The sequence below is a fragment of the Monodelphis domestica genome, chromosome 1, assembly GCF_027887165.1.
Source record: "Monodelphis domestica isolate mMonDom1 chromosome 1, mMonDom1.pri, whole genome shotgun sequence".
Classification (NCBI taxonomy): domain Eukaryota; kingdom Metazoa; phylum Chordata; class Mammalia; order Didelphimorphia; family Didelphidae; genus Monodelphis; species Monodelphis domestica.
The window spans coordinates 464,631,444-464,647,742 of record NC_077227.1 but is presented as its reverse complement, the minus strand read 5'-3'; the positions used below and the strand labels follow the sequence as shown (position 1 = coordinate 464,647,742).

The window sequence follows — 16,299 nt, the reverse complement described above, 5'->3', positions numbered from 1 at the left end:
CGTCCAATGGGTCAATGCCTCCAAGCCCTACCTCCTCCAACTCTGAGTCTTTGATCTGCAACCTTCCCAGGACCCCATTGTGACTTCTTCTGAAGAAGGAACCTTCTTCACTCATACTAAGGTACCAGCCACACTGCCCCAAGCCCCTTTCCTCCTCCCTCCTGAATAGACCCTATGAGAGCTATACTCTCAACAGACTCAGTGCATGGCTAACATAGAGCCACAGAATGTTAGAGCTGGAAGGACCTTAATGATCATCTGATGCAGGGCAGTAGGTGGCACAATGGATGGAGTGCCAGGTCTGGAGTCAGAAAGACTCATCTTCCCGGACCCATTTACTAGCTATGTGACCCTGGGCAAGTCACTCTACCCTAGTGGCCTCAGTTTCCTCATCTGTTAAAAGAGCTGAAAATGGAAATGACCAACAACTCTAGTATCTCTGCCAAGAAAACTTCCAATGGGATCACAAAGAGTTGGGCACAACTGAACAACCCAAAACCCAAGTGTTCAGAACCCTTGAGTGAATAGATACCAGGGAGTCCATGAGCTTGGATGGCATAGTGAATAGATAGAGCACTGGGTCTGGAGTCAGGAAGACATGAGTGCTAATTCAGCCTCTGACAGTTATTAGCTATGTGATCCTAGGCAGTTAACCTCTGCCTCAGTTTCCTCATGTAAAATGGGGAAAACAATAGCATGTCCCCCCACCTCTTAGGGTTGTTATAGGATCAGATGATATGATATTCGTAAGCTGCTTTGCACAGGATGTGGCATGTAGTAGGTGCTTAATAAATGCCCATCCTCTTCTTCCCACTAACCTCCAAAAGAAAGGTACCATTTCCTTCAATTATGAATCTAGGCAACAAACTGTGTGGTAGCATTAGCAGTACCTGCAACTTTGTCCCCAAAAGAAATCACAGATATTTTCATATCCTATTACAGTTGTTGCAGATATCTTGAAATATCGTTTATGCTCATCACCACTTTGAAATTACTGTAGTTATTAGACCCATAGCTAGATTGCACAAGATTGCAGTCTTCTCATCTACAGAAGATATTTCAATATAATTGGTTTCCCTTGTAATTCTACATATTTTATTTTATGTATTAAAAAACATTATTCTGGGGCAGCTAGGTAGCACAGTGGCTAGAGCACCAAGCCTGGAGTTCGAAGGACCTTCCTAGCTATGTGACCCTGGACAAGTCATTTAACCCCCATTGCCTCGCCCTTGTTGCTCTTCTCTCTTAGAATTGATATTAAAATGGAAGGTAAAGGTTTTAAAAACAAAAACAAAGACATTATTCTGAGAAGGGGTTTATAGGTTCCGTTCCACCAGATTGCCAAGGGATCCCTGGTACCAAAGAATGTTCAGAGTTCCTGATCTAGTCTAACTCCTCATTTTACAGGTGAAGAAGCTAACGTCAAGCCATTTGTAGCTGCAGTGTGATAGAAAAGCTCTGAAGTCCCGAGTTCAAATCCTTGTTCTATCTGTGTGACTTTGGACATGTTACAACTGTTCTGGGTCTGTTTCCTCAGATGTCAAAAGAGATGATTCCTCAGATTTCTTCCATTTCTAACAACTTCAAACCTATGGATTTGCTTCGGTCTCACTGTTAGAAAATAGCAGAGCTGGGCCTGGAGATTGCCAAGGTGAGTGCCGTCTCCTCTGGGCCATGCTATTCATCTCACAGGGAGCACATCTCTCCTCTATGCTGCTTGAGGTTGTTCAGTCATTTCAATCCCTTCTGACTCTTCATGGGTCCATTTGGGTTTTTTATCTTGATAAAGATGTTGGAGTGGTTGGTCATTTCCTTCTCCAGTTCATTTTACAGATGAGAAAACTGAGACAGAGTTAAGTGGCACAGGGTCACACCGCTAGTAAGGGTCTGAAGCCAGATTCAAATTCAGGAGTCTTTCTGAGTATTGGCCAGAATGATCCACTACGACACCTAGCTGCCTGCCAATTTGTTTCAGAGCCCCCAGTGCAAGTTCTGGCTGCCGGGGCTATTTTCTCTAACAATAGAAATGTTATCAATTTGACAACCCATCTAAAACATAATTAATTAGGAAATTGTGTCAACAGTGCTGGTGAGGGAGGAGAACCCTTTCAAAGCCCCCCAAAGGCAAAGATAAAAACTAGGATTATCCACCATTCTGCATTATTTGGAGTTTTCGTATTATCTCTGCCCCCTTCCCCTGTTGGCACTGATAACAAAGCTGTGAACATTTCTTACTCTTAAAGTCCATCTATTACAACTGTTGAATCATTCATGAATTGTTTACTGGAGGGGCCGGGTTGTCCAGAAACCGTTCGTCCTCTGATGTATCTTTCTTGCTACAGCTTCACACTCCAAACCCATCCTGCCCCAACACCAGGCCCAGTAGCCCAAATCCATCCAAGTCTTTTCCTGGGGTGTCCTCTATTCATTGAAAAAATACTCACAGCCAACATTTGCCTTGCCCCATACAAAGGTTTCCAAAGCACTTTCCCAATGGTAAGTATGTAGTGCCAACTATTATTGCTCCCATTTTTCAAAGGAGGAAACTGAGGTTCAGAAAACCCAAGTCATTTGCCGGAGGTCACACAGTGGCTATGAGATTCAGGCAGAACTGAAACCCAGGTCCTCCGGCTCCGGACCCAGTGTTCTTCCCACAGAAAACCCTCAGAGCATGTATGTCCCTGAAGAGGGAGAACAGGAGAAGGTAGCCAACAGAAATCAGGAAAGGATGCCTGCCTTTCAGGAGATCCTCAACCACTGGAATATAGTGCGGCAGAGGTTGGCTTTGGGATCTGAGGACCTAGGTTCAAATCTCAGTTCTGCTCTTTTCTCCCTGGTTCAGTCTTTTTTAGTCATGCCTGATCCTTTGTGACTCCATTTGGGTTTTGTTTTGTTTTGTTTTTTAACCCTTACCTTCTGTATTAGAAAAGAAGAGTGGTAAGGGCTAGACCAGTGATGGGCAACCTTTTGAGCTTGGTGTATCAAAATTCACCAAAAAAACAAGCATAACTCAGGTGGTGTGTCACTTCGAGAAAAAAAAACATAATTTCACAATATGTATAGTTTAAATAACAAAAAATGTACAATGTAATATGTAACTATTTAATAAACCAAAAACTAATTATTTAACTTACCTGCTTAGTGACTTTTTTGTTTATCTGTCAGCTGGTTTCTTTTGTTGGTTTTGATGTTATTTAACTTGTGTGGGGTGCCATGAACTAAGATAAGTGAGGGGGAGGAGGAATTCTTTAACTAACCTGTCTATTAGTGACTTTTTTGTTGCTGAATTTCATTGGCTAAATTTTCAGTTGAAGTTTGGTATTTTTTACATTTCAAGCCCAAGCAAGCACTACTAACTTCATCTGTCAATCTGTTTCTTCTGTTGGTTTTGATATTTAACACTGAGAACAAGGTCTCACAAAAGTATGTAGAGGAAAAAATTGTGAGTAAAGTCATTGCTATATTTTTCAGGGTGCTAAAAGTGTCTGGTAATTGGTTCCAGGCACTCCTCCATTGAACATTGGCTGGAGCCCCGCCCAGTCTTCCACTGGCCATCCCCCTTCCCCCAGCTGGGAGAGCAGCAGCTTCCAACCACCAGCCTGCCTGCCTGAACATGCTCCTTTCACAGGCACACTCTTCCTCCCCAACCCCACAGGAGCCCCATGTGCCCCAGCCAACTGCCCACCATTTGTCCCCTGCCCCCTTGGCCAGCTCATGGAACAGCCTTTCCACTGGGCCATGCCTTGGCATGACTCCCCAGGCAGCTCCTGGGCCTGGAGGCACACTGTGGCAGCATGTCATAGGTCACCACCAAGGGGCTAGGCAATGGGGGTTAAGAGACTTGCCCAGGGTCATATTTTTTTTTTTAATAAACCCTTACCTTCTGTCTTAGAGTCAATACTGTATATTGGCTCCAAGGCAGAAGAGTGATAAGGGCTAGGCAATGGAGGTCAAGTGACTTGCCCAGGGTCACATAGCTGGGAAGTGTCTAAGGCCAGATTTGAACCTAGGATCTCCCATCTCTAGGTCTGGCTCTCAATCCATTGAGCTACCCAGCTGCCCCCCAGGGTCATACATTTAGGAAGTCTGAGGTCAAATTTGAACCCAGGACTTCCCATCTCTAGGCCCAGATCTCCATCCACTACACCACCAAACTGACCTCTTTTAGAGGTTTTCTTGACAGAGATACTGAAGTGGTTTGCCATTTCCTTCTCTAGCTCATTTGACAGATGAGGAAACTGAGGCCAACAAGATTAAGAGACTTGCCCAGGGTCACACAGATGAGTCTTCCTCACTCTAGGCCAGGCACTCGATCCACTGCACTACTTCACCGCCCCATTTTCTACTTCTGTGACCACAAATAAGATGTCTTCCTCTTCTGAGACTCAGTTTTTTCTATATCTGTAAATTGAAGGGTCCAATTTGTGAATTGAATTTGTAAATGATAGCCAACCTCTGGAATCTGTCACAAAGGAAACCAAACATACCTTGCTTGCAAATACAGATCACCTAGAATAAGAAACAAGAGCAATAGCACCCATAATAGTAGAAGTCATGATTCTGAACTTAAAACCATCTGTACTTGGTGGAGCAGCATAGAATCATATCTCCCTGTGATGCCTATCCCCATTGCAGGTAGAAAAACTGAGGCATAAGCAGAGGAAGATGAGTAGGTGATGGGAGAGAAGAGGGAAAAGGACGGGGCCTGTGAGTTCCTTGATAATAAGGAACTCCTGGATGAGGACACTCCCTTTAGTCACACAGGTCAGTGCTTATAGTCCTAAGAGCCTTCTGGGGGCCGATGCTCAGGAGGTAAGACTTGATCTCAGGTCTTCCTGCCCTCATAAGGCCAGCTCCCCATTCCCTCTGCTACTCTAAGTGAATAGATAGGATAGCAAAACACTGCTGGAGAGGAACCACTTGGTGGCCTCCGTCTACTTCTCCAGGCTAACCCTGCATTCCAACCAGCCTGCTTTCTTCCCTTTGCCCTCCCTCCAGCACCTACATTCTCCCTTGCCTACCTTTGGGGCTGCTGTTGCCTCCATCTCCATCTCTCTCACCCTGACACCTTCCCTCATTGTCCTCTTGCATCTTTGGGATTAAGCAGGAGGCAAGGGGACATGGGAAGGGCTTCTCCAGAGCTTTAATGCCCAGCAGCCCTGAAAGAACTGGGGGCAGGGATGCCCCCCCACAGGCCCCCACAGCTACAAAGCAGGGTCCAGAAGGAGCAGAGGGATGGCATGGCTCAAGGGGAAACAGCTGGCAGAGTTCTGAACTTAGCATCTCACAGTGATTGACAGCTCCCTGCTTGGGAAAGCTAAGCTGAGCAGAAAGGTTTGCTGTTTTTCCCTCCCAAGATTTCCCCAGGCACATCCCCTCGGCATTCTCCCACCCGGTCCCAGGGTGGCCCACTCCCTGCCCCAGGGCTGCTGTTCTTGGCCCAATGGGAGAGAGGCCAGAGGAAGAAGGAGAAAAACAGTGGATTTCAACAGGAAATTCTGGGGAGCATTTAGGCAGGCGGGCGGGCCAGCAGACGAGAGGTGGGGGGGGGGGGGAAATATTTCACCCTAAGGAAAGGGGGAGAGAAAGGAGAGGAGAGGGCTAGCTAGGGTACTTTAAGAGGCAACAACGATAAAGGGGAGCAGGGGTGGGAGGCCGAGAGAGAGAGGCACAAAGAGTCGAGGGGAGGAGGAAGTCCCTGCTTTCTCTAGGGGTCCCCCAGATGAGGGGAGGGGGGCAAGTTGGGGCTCCTGCTTAATATGTGTGGCCTGCCTCGCCTCAGAAAGAACCCACAGTTGCAACTCATTAGAGGAGCAGATTAAGGACTTTGTAAATTACCACTAAAGGCTGCTTTGGGCAGATTAAAATGTTTTTTAAAAGTAGTGATAATGGGAGGGGGCGATTAAGAGGGGGAGAAAAAACCCTCGCCACAAATCCCTCTCCTCCCAGGCACAGGGAAGTGTGCTGTGCATTTCTGGTGAACAGCAGCCGGGAGCGAGGTGGGTAATTAGCCCGGGAGAGCTCAGAAGAGGATCAGCTCCTACATGCTGGCAGCTGTCGCCATCCAAGAAGTAGGCTGGCTTGGGTTTGTTCTCCTCCCTCCTCCTCCTCCTCCCCCTCCATCACCTCCTCCTCCTCTTCCTTCTTTTCCTTTCCTCCCCCAAAACCCCCTCCCCTCCCCTAATCCTTGAATCACCTGGACCCAGGAGTGAGTGGAGGCTCTAGTCTGAGACTAGCTTCATAGGACCATTCCCCTGGGAGAGGTCTAGGGGGAGGCCCAGAGGTGGGAGGACATGGCTTTGAGCCAGAGGATCCTTGGGGAGAAATCTCTTGGACTCAAGGACCTGAGTGAGCCACACCTGGAGACATCCCTGACAGGACCTGGATCAAGCCCTCAGAGATTTCCCTCCTCTAGGGAGTGGTGCTGAGGGGTAGTATTAGATCTCTCTTCCCCCCACTCTCCTCCTAATTTCAGGGTTTCTGGGATTAATATCCCATCTCTGCTGAGGAGAGAGGGGAGTAGACAAGACCTGGCCGGGAACAACTAGAGATACTGTCCACAGCTCAACAAAAACTGTCTCACACTGCAGTTCCCCTTTCTGGAGCTTAGACCCTATTTCTTTTAAGGTGACTTGAGCTGGTAGCTCTGGCTTAAGTTTTTGCACAAATTTGGGCTGGGATTTTCTTTTTTCTCCTCTCTCCAAAAAGACGGGGCTCAGGCTCAGCACAGCTGCCTTTCTTCTATTCTTTCTGAAGATTTTTTTTTTTTTTTGGTGGGTGGCTTGTTTGCTGGGCTTGTCTTTGTTTTGGGTTTATTTGTTTTGTTTTGTTTTGTTTTTTAACCTGAGTTTCTCTGTCTTTGACCACCTAGGGCAGCAGAGGAAGTGGGGGGGGGGAGTGGAGGGAGAGAAAGAGGGAACGGGAGGGAGGGATAAAGGGACAGAGAGAGAGGGAGAGGGACAGAGAGAGAGAGAGAGAGAGAGAGAGAGAGAGAGAGAGAGAGAGAGAGAGAGAGAGAGAGAGAGAGAGAGAGAGAGAGAGAGAGAGAGAGAGAGATGGAGCGAGGGAGAGGGTGACGGAGAGGGAGTGACAGAGGGAGGCTGACATGCCACAGGGTTGCATTAAAGCCAGCCAGGAAGAAGGGCAGGCAGAAGAAAGCTCAAATCCCTTTGCAAGATTCAGGTGGTTTCCTCTTCTGCATCTGTGTGTATCTAGATCCATTTTAAACATTTTTTCCACTGAGTCCTAGAAGATGGTAAATGACAGATGGAAAGCCATGGGTGGAGCCCCTCAACTTGAAGACGGACAGCAAGAGAAATCCCAGGTAAAGGAAAAGGATCAGGGGGAAGGAGGGTGGGCATGTGGAAGGCAGAATCCCTCACCCTCCAAAGGCATGATATTAAGGAGCTAAACAGAAGTCCTTTAGCAATACCTCTCTTCTTTTCCCCCTCCCCTCCCACCATGTAGGCAGCAGCTGGAGAGTGAGAACCGTGGAGTGCATGGTTGGCTTTTGACAGGCACGCCAGAGAGGGGGGCTAGGTCCGGGGCATCTCGGCGGCGGCAGCGGCGGCGGCTGCGGAGTTGAGATGCAGCCCCTGGTTTCTTCCTAGGCTGCCAGACTTCTAGCCCCTGGGAGGGCACCTTTCATAGTCCCCCGTCACCGCTTGAGAGGAGCTGGGAGGACACTGGTGGCTGTTGGCAAATTGGCACTGAATTATTGAGTTTCTTTATTTTCTGAGCGTGGCACCTCGGGTCTGTGGCGGGCTGGCTGAGGGGGAGGCAGCAGCAAACAGGTAAATAAACCCTGCACAGCCGCCTCAGAGTAACTGGAGCACATTGGAAATGCTTAAAGAACCTTTTAAATAGGATTTTGCATGTTGACTCCATGCTGCAGTGAGTTCTGTCTGCTTATTTGCAATCTTTGCTTCCTTTGTCCCATCTACTGAAATAATTCAGGTGCTTGCTTAGACTTACTTATTAAGGGGATGGCTTGGGAAGAAGGGAGGGGGAGGGGGAGAGGGCAGTGCCCACACAATTGTGTGTGTGTGTAGTTAGGAAGGCTGGGACACAGAGATGTGGGGCTACTGTGCCCGGTGGGTGAGCTACCAGAGATGCCAGCCCATGGCTCTGATTGTGCCCAGACAGGAGCTGGCATTGTGAGGCTGGTGAGCTCAGGACATAACCACCTAGCCCTCGAGCAGCCCCTGCCTCGTCTGATGTTCTCTAGGGACCAGGGTCAACAGTGAACACCAAACAGCACATGCCGCCCAGTGGGGCGAGGGTGGTGGTGGCACTAGAGTGGCTGAGGCTGAGGAGGAAGAATGGATGAAGAGAGAAAGATGGGGATGAGTTGTGGTCCAAGAGAAGCCAGATTGCTGAGGCTGATAATCTGACTTGCCTCTAAGGCTATGGAGGAAGGATTGGAGGACTTGGAAGCCCAAGCATAGCTTCTAAGGCTCCCCTTCCATCCCACCTGCCTGGGTCTCAATGAGAAATAACTCCCTAGCCACTGCTTTCAAGAGCCCCACTGCTGGAAACACTGTCACCAGGGCTAGGACCTTCCCACTGGGTGAAAAAAGCATAGCACTATGGCAGGAGTGTGGAAATTGGAGTCAACGGATCTGAGTTCAAAATCTTATTCTTACTACCTGTGTGATTATGGGCAACTCACTCAATCTCTCTGGACCTCAGTTTCCTATCTGTGAAATGGAGCGTTTGGACCAAAGTCTTTTAAAACCTCCTAAATCTATATCCCATTTTATAATCTATTTCTCTGCCCTTGAATTGGGCTCATCAGATTGGGACAGCAAAAAAGTCATCTTGCTCTCTCCCTAAATAAAACTTCCCCTTATTGCTGCTATCCCAGAGCCCTCAGGGACAAGGTTAGGGGCCTCCCTTATAGAAAGGGAGCCTTGACAGCCACCCTAAGGAGCCAATCCTGCTTTCTCCTAATACTGTCAAGTATTGCCAATGTGCACCCAATGCCACTTCAGATGGGCTTTTGTACAGGTGCCCAGTTTGACAAAGAAAAGGGGGGGGAAAGCATTTTAACATTTTAAAAATCTCACAGACATATGCCCATGGGGAGGGAGAGAGGGAAGGGAAGCAGAGGGAGGGGAGACAGCCCCTCCTTGAAAATGGTACACGCAGGAAGATGGGGGTTGTATCTCATTGCTACAGGCTGTTGGTTTTGGCTCCTTCTGGGGCTCTTTAGTTACAGTGTACAAAAGGGCTGCCACATCCTTCTTCTCCATCTCCTCACAAAAGCACTTTGAGGGAAGTGGCAAAGGCCATTGGTCCCATTTTACAGATGATGAAACTGAGACCAGTAAAGATTAAATGATTCCCATAAGGTCTTAGAGCTTTACTTACTGTTAGAACCCAAACCCACATTTTCTGACTCAAACTCATCCTTGCTACACTATCAGAAGGAGGGGAAGGGGGGAAGCTAATGGTCAGCAGTCCTTGCTATGAACTCTGATTATTCCTGTATTCTCCCTGTCTTTTATGCCTTTGGGCTAGATTGAATAATCTTGGAGCTAGATGACCTTAGAAGTTATCAAGTTTAGCCTTCCCACACAAGCCTCCCCCAATCCACTGAAGTCTTCCCAAGTGGTCATCTAACTTTGACTTGAAAAATGACAATGATAGGGGAATCCCTAATAATAGCTGCCATCTTTAGAATGCATTAAGATTTCTGCTTTGCAGGGACAGCTGGGTAGCTCAGTGGATGGAGAGCCAGGCCTAGAGATGGGAGAGGAGGTCCTGGGTTCAAATCTGACCTCAGATACTTCCTGGCTATGTGACCCTGGGCAAGTCACTTAACCCGTTGCCTAGCCCTTACCACTCTTCTACCTTGAAATCAATACACAGTATTGATTCCAAAATGGAAGATAAGGGTTTAAAAAAAAAAGATGTATGCTTGACATATATTATCATTTAAACCATTTAACAGCTTTGGGAGGAGGTTACTGTCATCCCCATTTTACAGATGTGGAAACTGAGACTCTGAGAGGTTAGGATTGAATCCCAGGTCTTCCTCACTCCACGTCCAGATTTTTATCTTCCACATCACATGTTCCATTAGGCAGCTTTCACTGTTAGTAAATTCTCCCTTCCACTGATGCTAAATCTGCCTCCCTGTAACAGTCCATGGGTTGGTCCCAGCTCTTCTCCATTGATGCTGCAGACAGTAAGCCTAATTTTATTAAGTCCCGGCCTTGACCTTTAAGCAGAGTCCCAACAACACTGTCCCAGCCTGAAGAGGATCTCCTTCTGAGAACCCCTTCTCTCCCAGGGGGACCCAGTCCTGGGTGTGGGAAAGATTCTAAAGACACAAAATCCCTAAAGAAATAAATTGGTGTCCTTTTTATTGTCTTTCCTTCTGAGTTTGGTGACTTTGGCAATTGTGCTCTTTGAAATTCAGCTCCCCAGATCCTCTGGGGGTTGGGGCTCCTACAGCTGTTCCCTTGGGGTACACACTCCAGCTGCTCACTAACACAGAGGTCCAGCTGTCTTCCCCCTGGCAAATGAGCACAGCCAGGCTGCCTGTTCTCTCTGGGGGCCTGAGCTTCCGGCCATTCTGCCCAGTGCTCTCCTCTTCTCAGACAGATGGAAGATGTAGGGGAGAGAGTCCTGGACCAGGGGCCTCCAGGATGCACATCAGAGTCTTGACTCTGTCTACTTGACCTTAGACAAGTCACTTTGCCCCTCTGGGTTCTGTTTCTTCCTTTGAATACTGCCCTCCCTGCCAGCTCACTAGCTGACTCTGACACACCAGGTGAAAAGGAAGGAAACAAATTGTTTTAAAGCACCTATTAGGTGCCTGCCACCATTCTTTATAGATATGACCTCATTTGATCTTTACATCACCCTGGGAGGTAGGTGCTATTATCATCCCCATTTTATAGTCAAGGAAACTGAGGAGTTAGATGACTTGCCCAGGATCATACAGCTAATAAGTGTCTGAGGCTGCATAGAAAGTCAAGTCTAGAAATGAGAGACCCTGGGTTCAAATCTAGCTTCAGAGGCTTCCTAGGCCTGGGCAAGTCCTTGATCCTGGGCAAGTCACTTAACTCCCATTGCCCAGCCTTTAACATTTAAAATTGATTCTAATACAGAAGGTAAGGGTTTTTTTTTAAATTAAATTAAAAATTTTAAGTGTCTGAAACGGTATTCAAAATCAGGTCTTCCTGACTGCAGGATCAGTGTTTAATCCACTGAATCACCTAGTCAGCTAGGTGAGAAAGGAAAGAATTATGCCCATGTGGCTCGACCTAGGCGATGTGTTTGAAATGGAAAATGTCAAACTTTTTGAACCAACTTTCACCCTCTTCCCAAACCCTGACCAATAGTCATAAGCCTAGGGAAATCCAGAAACATTCTAGGAACTTCTCATCTCTGAACTGTTCAGGGCAAATATTTCTGAATCTTCCCAGCTGGCTTATTCCTTCATTTGTTCCCTTAATGGCCAAGGAGCTCTTCCTGGCATCCAGCCCTCATCCTCCTGTTTTCATGAATGACACCTTTCTCCTTCTGGGGTTTGTCTCGGCTCCCTCTGGGGCTGAAGGGGGATCCTTTCCTTTAGTCCTTACCATATGGAGATCAATGAAAAGAAGGGCTCCTTAATGGGGAGAAGGGAAGAGTTAGGAGGACCCCAAAACTGTCAGTGAGAAGGAGACCCAGAGGGCCAATGTGGGAGCAATCACCCCATAAGCATAAGTGTGTCAGGCACTGAGCTTGCACTGAGGACATGGGGACAGAGCAAAAGACCAAGGTCTGCCCTCAAGAAGCCTTCAGCCAAAATGAGGAAGACAGACAACGTGTATATAAATATATACAAAACAGATATATGGTCACCTTAGAGGGGAAGACCCTACGTGCTGAAGGGGCCAGGAAGGGTCTCCTGAGGGAAGCCATGTATAAAGGGCTGGAAAGTCCGGAAGGGCTCTAATGTCAAAGTAGTCTATTTGATCTCAGGGAACAATTGGGAACTATAGGAGTTTAAAGGGGATGAGAGTTAATGGTCAGCCTTGTGCTTTAAGAAAATCGCTTAGGAATCAAAGTAGAGGAGAGATTGGAGTAGGGAAAGACTTGAGATCAGGAGACAAATTTGGGGGCTTCTGTAGCAAGCCCAGTTCATAGATGATAAAGACCTGAATTAAGCTGATGGCTATATAAGTAGAGAGAAGATAGAGAGTGTGTGTAGGCTGGTGGCTATAAGACTAGTGAGATGGGAGTGTGTATATATATACATATATATAATACATATATATCTGTGAAGATGACATGATTAGACATCTAATATGGGAGGTGAATGAAAGGAAGGAATTGAAGATGGCACCAAGGTTGTGAAGCTGGGTGGTGGCTAGGAGGATAGTGGCACCCTCTACGGTAATGATGGATCAGTTTTGGGGGCAAAGATCAATTCTGTTTTGGACATGCTGAGTTTGGCAGTTTGTAACATGGGACTTACTTAGAACCCAGGAGAAGGACTAGAGCTGGACTTTGGTTTGTCCTCCACACTGGAAGAGGACTGATGGCATCATGATGTTTGAGGTCAGGGTACAGTGTGTTCAATTATGACTGATCAGTCCAATATTAGCTCAGAAGACTCCACCACCAGTCAGCCTTAAGTTTCTGGAAGTCATTTGCTTGAGCTGATTATTGAGTTGAGATCACCAAGAAAGGATATAAAAAGAAAAGAGAAGGTGGTCAAAGACATGGAGATCCAGCAAAGAGACTGAAAAGGAGGGGTAAGGCAGGTAGGAGGGAAACCAGCAGAGAACAGTGTTACAAAAACCTGGAGAGTTGAAAGCCTCTGGTAGGAGAAGGTTGCCAATAGTGTCAGATAGAGTTAGACAGGTGAGGACTGAGAAGAGAATAGGCAGGAGGAGGAGGGAGAAGGAAGAATGGGGCAAAGTGGGAGAGAAATGAGGATGAGGGAGAGAGAAGTCATTAGATTTGGCAATTAAAAGACAACTGGTATCTTTGGAGAAGGCAGTTTCAGTTGAATGATGAGGTTGGAAGCTGATTGCATAGGATTAAGAGGAGAGGGTGACGAAAGGAAGTGGAGATATTGGATAAAGATTTTTTTTCCCCAATGAGTTTAGATAAGATGGAGAAGGGAGATATAGGGCAGTAGCTAGTGGGGAGAATAGGTTCTAGAGTGGCAGATACTTGGTCCTCTTTGTAGGCTAAAAGGAAGACAGCAGCAGATAGGGAAAGTTGAAAATGAAGGAGAAAAAGAAGGCTTTATAGTGGAGGCAATCTACTAGATAAGATGGAAGGGACAGGATTAATGATACATGTAGATGGATTGGCTTTGGCAAGGAGAAGGGTCACCTCAAAGGAGGAGATAATGGGAGAGCTATTAGGGGGATGTTATATAAAGAAAAGGAAGAAGAGGGAGCTTAGTGAATAGCCTTATTTTTTTTCCAGTGAAGTATTAGGGGAGCTGGATCCTCAGCTGAGAGAGTAGGAAAAGAGGATGCTATGGGGGTATTGAGGAAAGGAAGGAAGATAATAAAATTTAGAAAAACTGCTGTGGTGAGTGAAATAGATAATCAATTGGGGAGAAGTAGAAGAACTGTCGTGACACAGTAAGGGCCTAGTTGAGATCAAGCAACATTAATTTGTAGCCAACCCAGTCAGCATAGTTGTATGACTTCTTCCAGCTCTGTGAGTGGGAACACAGCAACTCCCAGTGCTAGCCTTGAGGGTGAAGACTGGGAGGAGGGAGATTGAATCTTCCACTCATCTGCCTTCTTCAGCAAGGATCCAACGATCCATTAACCGGGGCCCCTACACCAGTTGTTTGTGTATTCCTAGCCCATCTTCTCCCTAATCCCAGTGATATTGAACAAGAGATGGAAGGCAGTGGCAGTAATGTAAGGTTGGGGTTTGAGGAGCAAAAGGATGAGGGACAAGGGGGTTTGAGAGCAGAGGATAATGTAAAGTTGAACTGGTTCACCAGAGAGTTGAGCCTGGGAAGGGAAGAAGAGAATTTGGCCAGAGGATCAGTGACAACCTGGGACACTCCTGAGGGGGTAGAAGGATTTGAGATCACATTGCAGATGAAGAATAGAATTAGGATTAATTAATAAGGCATTGAGAAAGATGGAAGAACAAAAGATTATGATCACAATAAAGGGATTTTGAGATACTTGAATTTGGAAGTAGAATACTTGTGGGTGATGGCAGGATCAAGGATGGGACTACTGTTGGGTGTGGATGAGGTGAAGTAGAGGAGTAGGTCATAGGACTGAGTAGATTGAGAAAATGGGAAATGAGTATGTTTGAGGGATCATCAGCATGTATGTTAAAGTTCACTAATTTGAGGGCAGAAGTTGGAATGGAAAGTGAGGTGGTGAGCCAGGCACTGAACTTATAGAGAAAGGAAGATCAGTAGATAATAACCACCAGGGTCTGAATTGGTTGATTGATTTGGATAGAGAGAACCTCAAAGAAGAAGATGGTGTTGTATGATGCGGAATCTAGAGGAGTCTAGAAGAGGCAATGGGGAGTGAGGAATATTGCAATTTGCTCCAGTGAGTTAGGGGGAGAGGAGGCTGGTATGAAAGAATCCACCCAGTACTGAAAAAAGGATTGCCAGGGATATAATACCACCTGGAAGAGAGCCAGAAGAGATAGAAATATGAGAGGTCAAAAATGAAAAGAAAATTTATAATTATAGAGCAAGAGTTTCAGAGGGCATCTTGAAAGGGGTGGACATATATGGAGTAGCATATGTGGTTGGGGTGAGGTGGTTGGAAATGATAAAATGGAAAACGGGGATTTGAAAGGGGAAGTTGGGTTGTCAATAGTCCTGGGAGAAGAAGAGGGAGGATTTTGCAAGCAACTGACAAAGGAGTCCAACTGGAATATTTTGAATTGTTGCAACCCTACTGTAGAAGGATGATCAGAAAGTTCAAGGTCTCCTCCTATTCCTAACCTCAAGGTTAGCACTGGGAGTGTGGTGTGTGCTCAGGTGTCAGGAAAACTGGCCAAGATGCAGGAGCAATGAGTAGAAGTTGCTGAGAGGTAAATTTAGGTTAAATGTAGAGGAAACCTTCCTAACAACTAGTACTGTTTAAAAGTAGAAATAGGCCACTTCAGAAAATGGATTCTCCTTCTCTAAAAATCTTCAAATAGAGATCTGATGACCATTTGTTGGGGATATTGCAGTGAGGATTCCTAAGGTGACTTATAATGCTTAGATCCTGTTATTCTAGGATTCTAGGAACCCTGGTTTGGCCAAGATAGGTGGTTACCAGTTTTATAGGCAAGAGGCCTAGTGGCTACTCCTCTCTTGAATTTATTCCTGGGCTAGGCTTTTTGCAAAGCTCTAAGATGTTCTAGTTCTAACACCACTGGACACTGAGTTAACTTTCTATTTGTGTTTTCCTGCCACAAAATGTTAGAAATAGAAGAACCCTCAGATATGTTAGAACATAGATCAGAGAATACGTAAGGTGCAAATGTCTCTGTCTCTTGGTCTGTATATTTCTCCATCTCGACACATACCTCTTCCTTCCCTCCTCCTCTCTCCTCTCTGTCACTGTCTCTATATCTGTCTCTCTCAACATTCTCATTTTGCAGACGGAGAAATAAAGGCCCAAAGGAATAAAGTGAGTTGCTTAAGATTGCATAGTTTGTTAGTGGAAGAATCAAAATGATCTTCTGAACTAGCCAGAGACAACTAGGTGGCACAGTAGATATGGAGAAAATTCAGGAGAGTACTAAGCCTGGAGTCAGGAAGATCTGAATTCAAAATTAGTCTTTAGATATTTACTAGATATGGGACCCTGGGCAAGCCATAATCTCAGCATTCCTATTTCCTCAAATTAAATAGGGAATATTAGCACCTACCTCCAAGGATTATTGTAAGGACCAAATAAGGCAATATTTATAAGGTGCTTAGTTCAATGCTTGGCACACAATAGGCTCTTAATAAATGTTTCCTTTTCTCCTTCCTTCCTTCCTCCTCTCCTTCCTTCCTTCCTCCTCTCCTTCCTCCCTCCCTCCCTTCCTTTCTTGTCTCCTTCCCTCCCTCCTTCCTTCCCTCTTTCCTTCCTTCCCTCTCTCCTTCTTTCCCTCTCTCCTTCTTTCCTTCCCTCCCTCTTTTCTTCCTTCCCTCTCTCCTTCCTCCCTTCTTTCCTTCCTTCCTCCCTTCTTTCCTTCCTTCCTTCCTCCTTTCCTCCCTTCCTCCCTCCCTCCCTCCTTTCCTTCCTTCCTTCCTTCTTTCCTTCTTTCCTTCTATATCCTTCCTTCCTTCCTTCCTTCCTTCCTTCCTTCCTT

The 16,299-nt window shown here is 46.3% G+C and overlaps 1 protein-coding gene across 1 annotated transcript in view; it reads left to right on the top strand.

The window, feature by feature from the left end:
- The first annotated feature begins 6,948 nt into the window (after nt 1-6,948).
- FIBCD1 (fibrinogen C domain containing 1) overlaps nt 6,949-16,299 on the top strand; it is a 69,346-nt gene continuing 59,995 nt past the window's right edge. The window contains 1 exon segment of the mRNA XM_001369791.4: nt 6,949-7,324. Within this exon segment, the coding sequence (XP_001369828.2) occupies nt 7,253-7,324 (72 nt within the window). The 5' untranslated portion in view covers nt 6,949-7,252.